This window comes from Schistocerca nitens, chromosome 4 (genome assembly GCF_023898315.1).
Source record: "Schistocerca nitens isolate TAMUIC-IGC-003100 chromosome 4, iqSchNite1.1, whole genome shotgun sequence".
In the NCBI taxonomy this organism is placed as follows: Eukaryota; Metazoa; Arthropoda; class Insecta; order Orthoptera; family Acrididae; genus Schistocerca; species Schistocerca nitens.
Genome location: NC_064617.1, coordinates 377,776,891 through 377,792,959, shown reverse-complemented (window position 1 = coordinate 377,792,959; position 16,069 = coordinate 377,776,891). Strand labels below are relative to the sequence as shown.

The 16,069-nt window shown below is 42.8% G+C and overlaps 1 protein-coding gene across 1 annotated transcript in view; it reads left to right on the top strand.

Moving 5' to 3' along the window:
- The window catches only part of LOC126253145 (leucine-rich repeat-containing protein 51-like), a 40,927-nt gene extending 35,289 nt beyond the window's left edge, over positions 1–5,638 (top strand). The window contains exon 4 of the mRNA XM_049954289.1: positions 5,265–5,638. Within this exon, the coding sequence (XP_049810246.1) occupies positions 5,265–5,576 (312 nt within the window). The 3' untranslated portion in view covers positions 5,577–5,638. The remainder of the gene's footprint in view (positions 1–5,264) is intronic.
- Positions 5,639–16,069: the final 10,431 nt, after the last annotated feature.

Below are 16,069 nucleotides of genomic sequence, written 5' to 3'. Positions count from 1 at the left end.
GTGCATTAAAATGCCATAGTGCCTATAAGTTGACTTGTCTTGGGTGTCAATACGTTTCTTATGGTTACTTGATTACTAACAAATTAATTGTGTGCCGGCCGGTGTGGCCGTGCGGTTAAAGGCGCTTCAGTCTGGAACCGCGTGACCGCTACGGTCGCAGGTTCGAATCCTGCCTCGGGCATGGATGTGTGTGATGTCATTAGGTTTAAGTAGTTCTAAGTTCTAGGGGACTTATGACCACAGATGTTGAGTCCCATAGTGCTCAGAGCCATTTGAGCCAAATTAATTGTGGAATTACGAAAATTTGGGCTTTTGCACCAGTCTAGTAGATTGTATTGGAAGTCTGAATAGTTGATTGACAGCTATACGGCGATACCATGATGCTTGTAGTCTGAAAAGTACTCTTTGTGTTATTAATTTTCGAAGTGCTAGCGCACCTACCTGCCATTCATTGCGAATATCTTTTACGCAGTGTCTTCGTACAGAGAACTTGTTTTAATCAACAGTTTTTTCTTCATTCATTAAAACACCTGTACTTGCAAATTATGAAGCATATAGGTAACCTACACTGTACTTGATGATGATGATGTTTTGTTTGTGGGGTGCTCAACTGCACGCTCATCAGCGCCCGTACAAAGTCCACATTTTTACGCAGTCTAGTTTCCTTTCACAGTCCAGTCTAGTCACTGTCACGAATGATTGTGATGATGATGATGAAATGATTAGGACAACACAAACACCCCGTCCCCGGGCAGACCACAATGAAGTGATAAAAGTCATGGGATAGCGATATGCACATATATAGATGACAGTAGTATCGAGTATACAACGTATAAAAGGACAGTGCATTGGCGGAGCTGTCATTTGTACTCAGGTGACTGATATGAAAAGGTTTACCACGTGATTGTGGACGCACGACTGGAATTAAAAGACTTTGAAAGCCGAATGATAGTTAGACCCGGAAGCATGGGACATTCCATTTCGGTAATCGTTAGGGAATTCAATGTTCCGAGATCCACAGTGTCAAGAGTATGCCGAAAATACCAGATTTCAGGCATTACCTCTCACCATGGACAACGCAGTGGCCGACAGCCTTCACTTAACGACCCAGAACAGCGGCGTTTGCGTAGGGTTGTCAGTGCTAACAGACAAGCAGCACTCCTTAAAATAACCGCATAACTCAATATGGGACGTACGACGAACGTTCCGTCAGAACGGTGCGGTGAAATTTGACGTTAATGGGCTATGGCAGCAGACAAAGACACGAGTGCCTTTGCTAACGGAACGACATTGCTTACAGCGGCTCTCCTGGGCTCGTGACCACATCGGTTGGACCCTGGACGACTGGAAAATCGTGTCCTAGTCAGTTGGTAAGAGCTGATGGTAGGTTTCGAGTGTGGCACAGACCCGACCGAGCCATGGACACAAATTTTCAACAAGTCACTGTACAAACTTGTGGTGGCTCCATAATGGCATGAGCTGTGTTTACATGAAGTGGACTGGGTCTTCTCGTGCAACTCAACCGATCATTGACTGGAAATGGTTATTTTCAGCTAGTTGGATACCATTTGCAGCCGTTTCTTGGACTTCATGTTATAGATGGCAATGCGCCACGACACCGGGCCACAATTGTTCACGATTGGTGTGAAGAACATTCTGGACAATTCGAGCGAATGATTTAGACACATAGATCGCCGGCATGAATCCCATCGAACATATATGGGACGTAATCTAGAAGTCAGTTCGTGCAAAACATCCTACAGCGGCAATACTTTCGCAATTATGGACAGACATAGAGTCAGCATAGCTCAATATTTCTGTAGAGGACTTGTTGAGTCCACGCCGCATCGAGTTGCTGCACAACGTCGGTGAAAAGAAGTTCCGACATGGTATTACGAGGTATTCCACGACTTTTGTCACCTCAGTGTATGTTTATCACGTTCCTCTGTCACATTATTTGTCGAATTCTGCCAGTGTTCAGGACAGAAGCCATTATGCATCTTCGACTAGTAGTGACGATCGGATTGTCTGCTGTGCCTCTGCTATCGTGTTGCTGAGTACCTGTTTTCAACAGACGCACCTGCCTGCTGTCTGAATGCATCCTCGAGTATGCTGATATTCGCCACCGTTAGCGGGTATGTAGACGAGCGAGGCCACTGGTAGATTGCGCCAGTGATCCGCCAACTCAAATCTCATGCACAGAATAAGTGCATCATGTTCCAACCATCGAGCAACTTCAATGAACTCGCCCTCTTAAGAAACTGGATTTAAATCCCTATCATGCCATTACAACGCTTCCAAACTCTTCTTAAACGATTATTTAATTACATCTACATCTACATGGATACTGCGCAAGCCACCTTATGGTGCGTGGCGGAGGGTACCCTGTACCACTACTAGTCATTTCCTTTCCCGTTCCAATCGCAAGTAGAGTGAGGGAAGAACAACAGTCGATATGCCTCCGTATCAGTCCTAGAAGACTTCGTGGTCCTTACGCGCAATGTATGTTGGCGGGAGTAGAATCGTTTGGCAGCCATCTTCAAATGGCAATGCAAAATGCCGAAGTCAGCGTCTGATGAAAGGAGATGAGACCAATAATGTGGCGTGCAGACACTGCACACCAAACCCCGACCTTCTAATCGTGCAATTACGTTTTGCGGAAGTTACACAGAGTCTCCGTTGCCCAGATCTTGTGATTCTGGGAGTTGACATAACCACTTAGGTGCAATGAGGCTTCGTCAGACATAAAGAACAGATCCATGTCCAAGCCATTCGTAGTTAACTTAGTGAACAGCCACTCCCAAAACTGGAGGCGCTAAGGAGCATCTGCTGGTTTTAACGCATGAAGAACAGATACTTGGTAGGGATACATGTACAGGTCCAAGTGGAATATTCATCCACATGATCGATGTGATATGCTAGTATCTTGCGACAGGTGGCAGGTTGATCTGATAGGACTTGAAGCATTTTGTGGTAAGCTGCAGCCACATTTTCTGGTGTGTGGAATTTTTTCTGACTTGTTCAAAGCAGATCCTGTCGGACGCCGTTTTCGGACTAAGTGATGCATGGCACTCTTTGCTGGCACTTTGACACCATTCACTTTCTCAGCAAACAACTGACCACACCATTTCCATGGCATTTTTGATACATAATTTCCCACAACGAACACTTGCTCACTGTGAGTGCCATGGTCTCCTTTGCACTGCTCCACTCACACTGGCACAGCCCACACTATGCTCTGAACTGGTGTGGATCATGTCCTGGGCGTATGCGTGGTGTGCACATCATGGGGTGTTGTTATATGCATACATCCATGTCCAATTGCACCACTTTTATTTGCCCCAAACTGTATAAGGGATAGGACTGGACCCAAAATTGAACTCTGTAGAACTCCCTTTGTAATTTTTTTTTCCCAATCACTAAAATTTTCTATCTTTCAGCCATTGAATTCCAGAATGAAATGTTCACTCTGCAGCAGAGTGTGTGCTGATTCCTGACAGATTAAAACTGTGTGCCAGACAGAGACTTGAACTCGGGAACTTTGCCTTCCATGGGCAAATGCTCTACCAGCTGAACTACCCAAGCACAAGTCAGGATACATCCCCACAGCCTTACTTCCGCCAGTACTTCGTCTTGTACCTTCCAAACTTCACAAGAGCTCTCCTGTGAACGTTGCAGAACTAGCACTCCTGGAAGAAAGGATACTGTGGAGACATGATTAGCCATATCATGGTGGATCTTTACAGAATGAAATTTTCCCTCTGCAATAGTGGTGCTGATATGAAACTTCCTGGCAGATTAAAACGGTGTTTCATTTCAGAACACGCTCCACTGCGGAGTGAAAATTTCTTTCTGAAAACATCCCCCAGGCTGTGGCTAAGCTGTCTCCACAATATCCTTTCTTCCAGGAGTAATAGTTCCGCAAGGTTTTAATGTTTTTTGTGGGATCTGAAATTTAAAAACCTCTCTCACACCGGCCTGATTTAGCTTCACTGATCAGGGTGGTAAAAAACATGAGTATATTAAGGGAATTTTCATTCACAAAGCAGGCTTATCACATTCACACAGTTCAATACTGTTCCATCCTGATTAAATTGAGCTTAACTTAAATTCCATAAGGCAGTGAAGCAATTTAGAAGTCTCGGTGCGACGAAAATTGTCAGTCGATCTCCTGAAAACATTTGTAATAATTATTAACTTTCGGTAATCACATGGGGAAGACCGGAGATCTGCTGGTAAGACCGTGTTAGCCCATTTATTGAAAGTAATAAACTGGATATCTTGAGCGTACAAAACGGCAGGTTCGTCCAGTGTAAATCAGACGTTCCCCACTGATCCCGCGCAACACAGAGTAGTAGGCAGACACAGTCAATAATAATCAGTTAAATAATACGCGAACACACTTACCTTAGTTTAGTTCATGTATTAAATTCCTTCACATACAGAATCTCATCAAGATGGCGACTAGCTCAACAATAAATACATATACATCTTCGTTCTTTCACGGCTAATCGGCAAGATCTGAATCATTCTTTTCATAAGAGAAAACATAGATAGCAGAGAAGCTATTCCATGGAGTAAATGAACGCTCCAAGGAATAATAGGGCTTGAAACTACTCTGCATTGATAATCATCGTATATTAAAGTTTAGGAATCGGTAAGATAAGAAGAGATATTTCGAGATATGTACTGAGTTATATAATGTATAAAATTTCTGAAAATATCGCTGAGAGACCGCTGCGAGAGACATTACAAGGTTCACAGGAGGGCTTCTGTAAAGTTTGGAAAGTAGGAGACGAGGTACTGGCGGAAGTAAAGCTGTGGGGACAGGTCGTGAGTCATGCTTGGGTAGCTCAGTTGATAGAGCACTTGCCTGCAAAAGGCAAAGGTCCTGAGTTCGAGTCTCGGTCCGGCACACAGTTTTAATCTGCCAGGAAGTTACACTATCTGAATTATTCAGGAAAACTCTTCGAATTCTCTTTGTTAAGTTTGATTCAAATCAGCTGTGTGTGAAGCCATCAGTCCCATAAAACTTGATTATTTCCAAGAGAGTATTGTGATCTACACAGTCAAAAATTACTCTCACGCAAGTTCACAATCCTTCAAGAGCTACTCTCGCTAACGGCCAGTAGTCAGAACAGTCAGAGATGCATCAGGATGACCTTTCGATTCTCGTCCCAGCAGTCAATATTGTTTCATTGCCACCAGATTTACTAAAACATTGTTGTTAAAATTTCCCGCTTTGACACGGGTTCTCGTTCAAGGTGCTGGAGAAACCAGGACAGCTCACTTGGCTGGACCTGTCGTTCAACCAGCTTTCGAGCCTGCCTGATGACCTGTGCCACTTCTTGGGGCTGAAGATCCTGTACCTGCACGGCAACCGGCTGTCCGAGCTGTCGCAGGCGCTGCGCGTGCTGTCGCGGCTGCCGCAGCTGTACAGCCTCACTCTGCACGGCAACCCCGTGCAGCAGAGGCCCGACTACCGCGCCGCGGTGCTCGCCGGCCTGCCAGCGCTGCGCTGCCTCGACTTCACCAACGTCACCGCGTCCGAGAGGGCCGCCACCAGCCAGCGGTGACTCGTATTACCACTCCAGCTGGCAAGCCTACCCAGCGGTGGCCCACAACAGTGTGTTTGTCGATTTATGGTAATCGACAGTGAGATTATTGGTGCCCTACCAGAAAGGGTACCTAAACTTCAGTGCCTCGACTTCTCCAATGTTATTGCATCCGGGAGAGTCATCGCCAGCCCACATGAACTCCTGTTCCTGTCGCAGTCAGCAACCCCATCCAGGAGCGGCTCAACTATCAAACAGGCTGCGCTGCCTTGTCTTGAGTTTACCAACATCAGTGCCCCTGACATGGCCATCATCAGCTCCTCTCCTGACTGCTGGCAAGTTGAGGAGCTTCCACTTCACCTGAACGCCACCAAGAGAGACAGTCTTCCGCTGACTGATGTTCTCTCAGTGCTGAAATAGCCTTCCCTGACGTTACTGGTACTTCAGAAACCCCCTTTCTCAGTTTTTACTGATTTTCATTTCAGTCCTTCATGGACAGTGCTGCGTGTACTTCACCATTAGTGCTCCATAGCACTGGCATGTGCTGACACTGTACCTGCTAGCCTCGTCATTTCTTTGCAACACTGTGATGTAGAGAAGCGGAGACAGAGCAGTTTCAAGTGCGCAACAAAACCTCATTAGTGCCTCTGTAATATACAGACTTATTAATGTTTAAAAAGTCCAGATATTACGTAGATGATACTCAGACACGTAATTTAATATAATTACTTTTGAATACATTATGGGAGTGGCAGTGATCAATGAGTTACAAATATTTACTATTAAAAACAGCCTTGATCACGTTTTATTTATTAAGTCGACCGGTTTCGACCACTACTGTGGTCATCTTCAGACCATTGAGTAGGAACCTCTTAGTGCTGGAGAATCATTACTGGTTCTAGTGATTCTCCAGCAGTAAGAGGTTCCTACTCAATGGTCTGAAGATGACCACAGTAGTGGTCGATACCGGTCGACTTAATAAATAAATCGTGATCAAGACTGTTTTTAATAGTAAATAATTTAATATAAGACACATGGGGACGCAGATCTAGATAAATAGTCCAAAAGTGGATGACAAATTTAAATAGGTGACGTCACCAGATGATGTACAGTCGTGGACAAAACGAGCGAGACCCCTCGCCTTTTCGTTATGCTGATCCGCACGGCTTTAAAGTCTGCTACACAGCATAACAGGCAAGGCGACGAAGTGCTACCAACATACTATGCGCAGGCGTGAAATTGACAAACTATCTGAACTTTTTTAGACTGTATTCCATTATTTGTAAGACTATATTAATGCTGATTAGTGTGTTAAATACAACACGTAAATATAAGACAGAACTGAAAGAACAAACGCTAATTGGTATGAACTGGACAAATAAAAATGAATTTCAACTTATCGAGATGACTCAACTGTTTCAGTAAGACAAAGAACCCCAGATCGTTACGAAGTAGCAAAATATTATCCGCATTCGGCCGCGAAACGGTCTGTGTCAACGTTCAGACCAGTCATACTGGATTACCGTTGCTGACCTACCATGAAAGTGTGCAAATTTAGCAATGCGTGAAGATTCATAACGAAATTCAGTTAAAAATCATTCAGTGCCACGCTTAAGTCAATTCCATTATTGACAGAAGCGGAAAAAGTAGGCAGTAACATGTATGAAATTCTACAAGAGTGTCATATTGACATGCACAGGGCGCCAGTACAGAATAAAGGTAGCGATAAAACGTATTGGGTGCGCGAGAATTTCTTAAAATTGCTTTACTGATATTCTACCTGCCTCCATAGAGATTAGAACCGAAAACAAACCAGACCTTCCTTTCACTATGCTAGCAGACAACCTAGGCAAACAGCCCTCTATTATTACCCCAGACATGAACAAGCAGGCAATTTCGAAATGAAAATCTGCAGTTTCTGTTGCATAGAGCTTTCTGGACTCAAAAACATGAATTTTCTTCCTTTATGTCACCGCTTATGTGACAATCATTCGGGATGTTTATCGAAATAACAAATTACTGTTATTAGAGAGTAAATTTTGTAGGATAATTCTGCACCACCCCAGGAAATAAACGGCTACATAGCTGCCAAACGTATTCTGCATTGTTTCGAATTCTCCACTAGACTCGCCACAGCCAGAAAACGTTCATTAGCAGAAGTGTTTCTTAAGCTAGCTAGCAATGAGAATGTTCGTACTTCTAAAACGCGGTGGCATTAATACTGGGATGTGAATTACCACGTGTATAGGCAAATACATTCTATTTGCATTCCTGTAAACGTGATTTGGATCGAAAACGTAACTACGACTAATATGCTTATGTATCGACAGCAACTAGAACATTTCGAATAAAGAGTAGCGGGTGTTATTTATGCGGCCCTCATCTTCAGTGTTTTCGTTGTTAGGATTTCGTCACCTAAACCGGTAAAAACGGAACCCTACTAGTCTCACTTTCTTGACCGTCTATCGGTCTACCCAACCCTTAAAACCCGTTTACCTCCAGAACGGGTGGACATAATAAGCGGAAATGTATCGCACTTCTTGCTGTAACCGGTCCCATGCTGGTGTAAAAAAGTGAGCTTCTATGTCAACGCAATCAAAAGATACGACGGTTTATGTAAAGAAAATTTACGCGAAAGGTCAAAAAATGGCTTCAAGAACTATGCGACCTAACTGCTTAGGTCATCAGCCCCTAGACCTAGAACTACTTAAACCTAGCTAGCCTAAGGGCATCACAGACATCTATGCCCGAGGTAGAATTCCAACCTGCGACTGAAGCAGCCGTGCGGTTCGTCACTGAAGCGCCTGGAACCGCTCGGCCACCGCAACGCGGCGAAACCCTACTCACCTCATGTATAATGATAATATATACTGTCTAGTGAGGATAAACTGTATTCGCCAGCAACTCAGATCGTTTGCTCACGGAACTTTTACGAAGCTACATTCAAACTTTGTCGAAGTCGTCTGCAATATCAATTACAAACACCCTAGGAACTTCGTATGCGATATCCACTTCTGAAGACGCTGGCAGATACTGCAGTACTATAACAAGTAGGTGGGAATTTATTGTTATTGGTCCACGCATGACACTTTATTTCAATATCAATTTAACGCGCCTAGGTGTTTGTATATGCCTGAAACTATTGAACAAAAAGTAAATAAACAACAAACGAGCCGGCCGCGGTGGTCTCGCGGTTCTAGGCGCGCAGTCCGGAACCGTGCGACTGCTACGGTCGCTGGTTCGAATCCTGCCTGGGGCATGGATGTGTGTGATGTCCTTAGGTTAGTTAGGTTTAAGTAGTTCTAAGTTCTAGGGGACTTATGACCACAGCAGTTGAGTCCCATAGTGCTCAGAGGCATTTGAACCATTTTGAAACAGCAAACAACTTCGATGTTTAAATCAAATGAAAGTCACATGTCGTAATTAAAACATAATTTCGTCGTTACATCTACATGACTACATCAACAGGATTTCTTGGCAATCCGGACTTACGTGCCTGGCAGAAGGTTAGGGTTATTTCTCTACCGTCCCACTCATTAACAGTGTGCGGGAAAAAGGACCACTTAAATCTTTTCTTGCGAGCCTTGAATTACATTATTACTATGGTTTCTCCCTGTGTTCCCGAGGAAATACCCCGATCTTGCTGAAACTTCGCTCAGTGAAAGCGGGGACAAAATAAGCGAACACGTGTCTCGGCTTATCTGCTTACACTCTACCGCTTCTGAGAAAACGACGGTCAAAGTTTTCAATGCGCTGTTACTATAGTGTAGACACCTCTTAGCGGGTAAGCATTCAACTGGAGCGGTGGCTCTGCGGCTACCATAGCGATTTCTGAACTTTGCGCTGCGAGTTCGAAACCCGGTTTTTCCTTTTTTTTCCCCTCACTCTCTGAATTATCTACGAATGTTTATTCCAATTTATGTTGAAACACTGTTGTCGTTATTCGTCAGTTAATTTACTGTGTAAAGAAATAAGTTAAAAAGGGAACACACAGTGCGTAGTGGGGCGATCACTCTGTTGTAGAAATAATTCAGAAGCCAAGATCGCTTAAATATTGTTTACTGGATAACCGGTTTCAACACACTAAAGGTGCCATCATCGGATCTGAATGTAGATTAACATTTATAAAATATTTGGTTATAACGATACATGAGGCAGCCCAGATGATGTTAGATCAGCTTGTCTCATTCGTTTATTACTTTTTAATTCATTAATTACACATAAAGTTAATTGGCGAATAATGACAACATTATTTCAACATAACTTAGAAAAAAACATTCGTAGATAATTCTGATAGAGAGGCAGGAAAATAAAATAATTAAAAAACCCAATATGGTATCGAACACGGGAATCAGTGTTAAGAAGGAACGACGGTAGCCACCGCTTCAATTGCGTTCTCGGCTGCAGAAGGTATCTACACTAGAGCAACAGCGCGTTGATAACTTTGACCGTCGTTTTCTCGGAAACGGTCGAGTGTCTGCAGATAAGCCGAAACACATGTTCGCTTATTTTGTCCTCTCCTTCACTGAGCAAAGTTTCGGGACAATCAGCCTATGACATTTGGCGAGTTCCCCTCGCTCGTCGAGTCGCTTCTTACGCCCGGCGAGAATTATGTATGCCTCCGAGTAAACTGCGCCACCTGGAAACACGGCGAGCGGGGATAAACACGTTTTCCTTCTTATAAGGCAACCTTCTACAGATAATATTCACGAAGTGTTCTTCAGGTTGCCTCAGATATTTCAGAAATGTTTCTTGCCTCAGGCCTGCCGCATATGCAAAACGTAAACATTTCATTTCATGTAATATTTATCAGGATAAGACATGACAAGAGTGGACCAGTCACTTCTGAGAAAAATTAGAGATTCTAAGTTGCTCCACTATGTAATGACACGGGCACGGGCTTGCGATCTGTCTTTTATGCCATCGATTTCCGTGTTACACATACTTGGCCACTGCGTTGCGGCTGCCATCTTGGAGGAGGCAGTCTGTTTCCTGCCAGCGCTGTTTCCGCAGCCAATATTAACCGCGACGAATCATTCAGTCAACGCTAAATGGCCCATCTGGCTGAGGCAGACAAGGGCGCTATAATACTCCATGCAGAGGGATCTTCAAATGCCGACATAGCGAGAACTATGGGTCTTCACAAGTCGACGGTAGCCAGGTGGATCAGACGAAAGGAAGAGAGTGGTAACTTGAATGGGAGGCCTCATGGCCGTCGCCGCAAAACAACGCAAGCTCAGGATCAGCAGATACGCCGTTTCAGTGAGAACCACCCATTTGTCAACGCACGACAAATCAGCAAATTCATGAAGCTTGGAATGAGTTACTTGAATCTCCTAGTTCTGTGGCTCGAGTTGTGGGCTCAATGCCCAACAGACTTCCAGCTGTTGTGGAAGCCAAAGGAGGCTATACGCGATTTTTTTTTACAGACTTATGTTTTATATAATTTCAAGGAAACGCAATAAGTGGAATGGGGACAAACAAATTAATTCACAGCAAGATATGTAATATTTAATTTGATAAGAGAAGAAATACTCACCTTATATATTCATTCAGTCTCTATAAAATACGTGACACACGTGTGTATGCAAGAAGGGTACAAAACAGTTCAGCACAAAATAAAAATGTTGAGGAGAAGCTCCCCGATGAAGACGTAATTGCAGAACAAAGGTTGGGCTAGAAGGAGAGGTAAGGAGGCCCGAAAAAGCAGAACAAAATCAAATACCCAATAGACTTTGAGTAGTTGTCGCAGCAAAGGGCGGTTGGTATATGCGATTCGGAGCAACTGTACAAGAATAGTTTTATTTACTGATTTTTGAGGCTTTATTTTGTGACGGCTAAACAGTGCTGCATCATGAGACCCGCTATTTTTCCACATGTGGCTAAACATCAGAGCTGAAAAAATTTTGAGAGGTACCGAAGTTCTCTGGAAGAGTAAAGTGTTTTAGACAAGAAGATGATTTTTAGTTCATTTCATTTTAACCATTCACACTATGCTTCGACATTCTAATCTTTGATTTCATTTTATTATTACGTATCTTTCCTTCAGTGAAAGTCAACGGTAGTAAGTTTCAAGATATGAAGAATAACTGGAAGTTTTTAATTTGTGGAATAGCGTATTTAACAGTTCATATTTTCTACAAATCTGTAGTTATAGGACATATTAAGAAGCAAGTAAAAATGGCACTGTGGAAAGATCAGGTTGGCCTCTAAAGGGTAACGACGGTAAAATAGCAAATACTAAACAATGGGTAACAACTATTGTTGATGGTGAGTAGCCGTAATCGATATGTCACTTTTCCGTAATTGTATTTCTGAAGTTTATCGTCAATCCTAGGACTGACATCGATACTCTGTTTTACGTAAAGAATACAACCTTCAAAATTTATTTAGCAACGCAGAATATTAAATCACAGTTTATAGATCAGGAACCTAATCCAACTGCCTTTAATTTTATTCTCACGGATGACTTTGGGACAGTAAATAACAAGAGAAAATATATAGAATTCAAGTGTCCAGTGGATTCAAAAGTTTGCTATAATAGCGATTAATTGCTTTTACAGACTCCTTCATGCCTACATTTTCTATCAGACAATGTTTGAAACTGGGACTAAGAAGATAAACAATTTTTCCACAAATTGTCAAATTGGAAGTCGGAGAGACAGTTACACAAATTACGATGACAACAAACGTTTTTCAAGTAAACTGATCACAGGAGGAATCCAACGCATTTATTGTGAGTTACATGCACAGTATGTAAACTGGCAACGCCACCAACACACAATACCACTAACAAGGGAACATCCCCATCGCACCGCCCTCAGATTTAGTTATAAGTTGATACAGGGGATAGGCCTTGAAAAACTGAACACAGATCAATCGAGAAAACAGGAAGAAGTTGTGTGGAAGTATGAAAAAAATAAGCAAAATATACAAACTGAGTAGTCCATGCGCAAGATAGGCAACATCAAGGATAGGGTGAGCTCAGGAGCGCCGTGATCCCGTGGTTAGCGCACGCAGCTGCGGAACGAGAGGTCCTTCCGTCAAATTTTCCCAGGAGTGAAAAGTTTAATTTTTATTTTCAGACAATTATTATCTGTCCGTCCGTCTGTCCGATGCGAGGTAACCGCGCCGTAGTATGATGACGCTACACCTAAAAAACATCGAAAGACATGACGTCAGTCGACTATAGCGCACGGAAGAGAGAGTATTCCTGCTAATGAGGCTCCCTGGCTGGCAGTTAACTGTTCGCTACTTTGGACGAGAGTGCATTAAATACGTGCGATGCATTGCGTGGGCAATATGAATCCAGCAAATATAGCTCGTGACTCCAATAACAATGTCAATGAATATTTTCCGAACTGTAAGGCATCGGAAAGTTCCTTAAGGGATCGAACGATTGTCGAACATTTGTATGATTATTTCCTACATTTGTTGAATAACAGTACGTGTGGTGATGATTGTCTGAAAATAAAAAAAAATCAAACAACTAACCCGAGGGAAGACTTAAACCAACGACCTCTCGTTCTGCAGCTCCTCACGCTAACCACGCGACCACTGCGCTCCCGTGCTCAAGCTATCCTTGATGTTGCTTATCATGCACACGGACTACTCAGTTTGTTTGGTTTGAATATTTTTTTCATAGGTCCACACAACTTCTTCCTGTTTTTCGAATGATCTGTGTTCAGTTTTTAAGGCCTATCCACTGTGTCAACTTATAACTAAATCTGAGGAGGGTGCGATGGGAAGGTTCCCTTGTTAGCTATGAAACAACTGTAGCAAAACGGAGCATCCTCGTTATCCATGTGATGGATAAGACGACTAATTCGCAACATAAATGTCAATGTAAGCATCAGTTTCTGTTGGAACGTGCTTCCCGGACCAAATAACATACATTTCCTACGTCTTCAATGCGAATCATGTAGCAAATGTAATTTAAAGGACATAAAAATATCGAGTGAATTTACTAAAATAATTATGAACCACTTGAATTTGCATTCAACAGGCAATGTTCAGAAGTCTGGTGTAGGAGTAATGCATGCTCTAATTCGAAACAACAAAAATCAACAGAGTAACTATTATTGAACGTCATCAGGTCACTCATCGAGCATTCCTATGCAGTACTGTTACTGGTGACGTGTTATGATGCCTTTATCGTTAACTTCCTAAGAAGAAATGAAAGGCTGAGCCCCACCAAAAGACGTAAACTCGAGGAGAGAGTTGCGTGAACATATTATTTCACATCTGATAAATCCAAAAGTGTGTTTTGGGCTACGAATTCTGCCCCCAGGGTGTGTGCAACACAGCTGGAATTTGTTGCCAACAACTGAGTCACCTTTCGGTCACAGTGTAAGAAAATCGAGCAACAAAACTACATCACCTGTGCTACTGCATGATAACGCACTATGTTGATTTGAGAAACAAAACTATCCAGGAGATTGATAGGAAAGTCGTCTCTCAGGCACATTTGTATTGATAGGGAAGTCCTCTCTCAAGCACTTGTCCCTCTCGTCATATATTTGTAAAATTTTACCTTTCCCACTCTAGATCGATCAACCGTCAAGGCAATTCATTTCTAGACGAAAATACTTTTAAAACTACTCTGGTTTATTGACATCGTTAGAACAAGTAGGTTTCTACAGGCGTAGAATTTGTAAACAACTTTAGCATTGTCATATCGTTTTAGATATCGTGAAAGAAAATTCTGCTGCTAATTAATTTCTCTTTGATAATTACTGTTGCGTTTAGTAAACTAATGGAAAATGCAATTAAAATATTCACTGTACTAATACAAACTAAAGTCAGCTTAATACAGAAACATCACGACGGCAGTCTATCTTAATAAAGCATTAAGTTTCTGTGAGACAATTGGGCTTATTTTAACACGAATTAGTAGGATATTACAGACTTTACACTTAGAAAAGATCTGTATTTATTTCATTTCCTGTACCATTCGTAAGTGTTATGAAAATGGGGCTTTTCATAGATAAAATTATGTATTCACAACAACAAAAAAATGTCGGCAGAAAACAAAAGTGGCATTATGAATCTGGCAGTACCGTAAGGTTTTCACTCTGACACTAAGAGTTACTGAAAGTAGCAAGAAGAATTTTGCTCGAGCGTTGTCTTACGATTCCCTTATTAAGTTTTTATCTGCCTGCTTGTAGCTGTGCTACAAAAGAATTAAAAATCTGGCTTTCAGCAAGTCTCGAAAGGCGAACAAAAGCAGCTTGCACCTGGTTACTAAGCATGTTACCTGGGGACTGGTTTTTTCTTAAAGCGGGAAGACATCCTTTTGTGGTTCAATTGGCAAATGTCAGTCAGACGTGTGACGTTAGTCTAAGCGTTTCGGTGTGTTGAATTTGTACCAATGATTTTTCTACACGTTTTTTCTGTCCCAAATAGAGTTGAAGTCTCCCATTAGTATTTTCACGTCATCTTGGTGAATTTTGCTCATGGTATTTTCGAGTGTGTTCCAGAATTTTTCAACATTGTCGGTGTTTTTCTTATTTTCGATGTTGGTGGGTTCAAATGGTTCAAATGGCTCTGAGCACTATGGGACTTAACTGCTGTGGTCATCAGTCCCCTAGAACTTAGAACTAGTTAAACCTAACTAACCTAAGGACATCGCACACATCCATGCCCGAGGCAGGATGCGAACCTGCGACCGTAGCGGTCGCGCGGTTCCAGACTGTAGCGCCTAGAACCTCTCGAACACTCCGGCCGTCGATGTTGGTGGGGACACGTGCATTGATGAGTGTATATGTTTTACTGGGGCTCTGAATGACCATAGTCATAAGTCGCTTGTTGACGGGCCAGCCGCGGTGGCCGAGCGGTTCTTGGCTCTTCAGTCCGGAACCGCGCGACTGCTACGGTCGCAGGTTCGAATCCAGCCTTGGGCATGAATTTGTGTGATGTCCTTAGATTAGCTAGGTATAAGTAGTTCTAAGTTCTAGGAGACTGATGACCTCCACTGTTAAGTTCCATAGTGCTCAGAGCCATTGGAACCTTTTGATTGTCGATCGGTGTGAATTCTTTGGCAGAGTTGATAGATCGGTGTTCGAGAAATGCAATGCCGAAGATTGGTACGCCTTTCGTTACCTTTTGTTGTATTCTGCTCTTGAAGATGCAATGGTTTCCCTAATACACGGTTTCATTGTCAGTTAGTCGTGGTTCTTGAAGTGCAAGGATGAGAATTTTTTGTCGGTCCATTTCTTTTGTGAAATTATTTAGTTTTCGTGTTTGGATCAAGGTATCGATGTTTACTTTTAAATGCATGTTTTTTGCTTGTAGGGAAATTTACCAGAGATCTTCGATATTCTCTGTCGTGCTAACCTGGACTCCCCAGAATCCGAAAATCCAACTGCCGCCTGTCGACAGCCGGGTTGTGTACCACCTGGGATAAAGTTGACTTTGCTTGCATAGTTTACGTTTGCTTGTGTTTCATTGGTTGTGCTTGGGTGATACCAGGACCGGACAGGACCAGAGGGTGTTGAAGCCTTTGAAAGCAAATA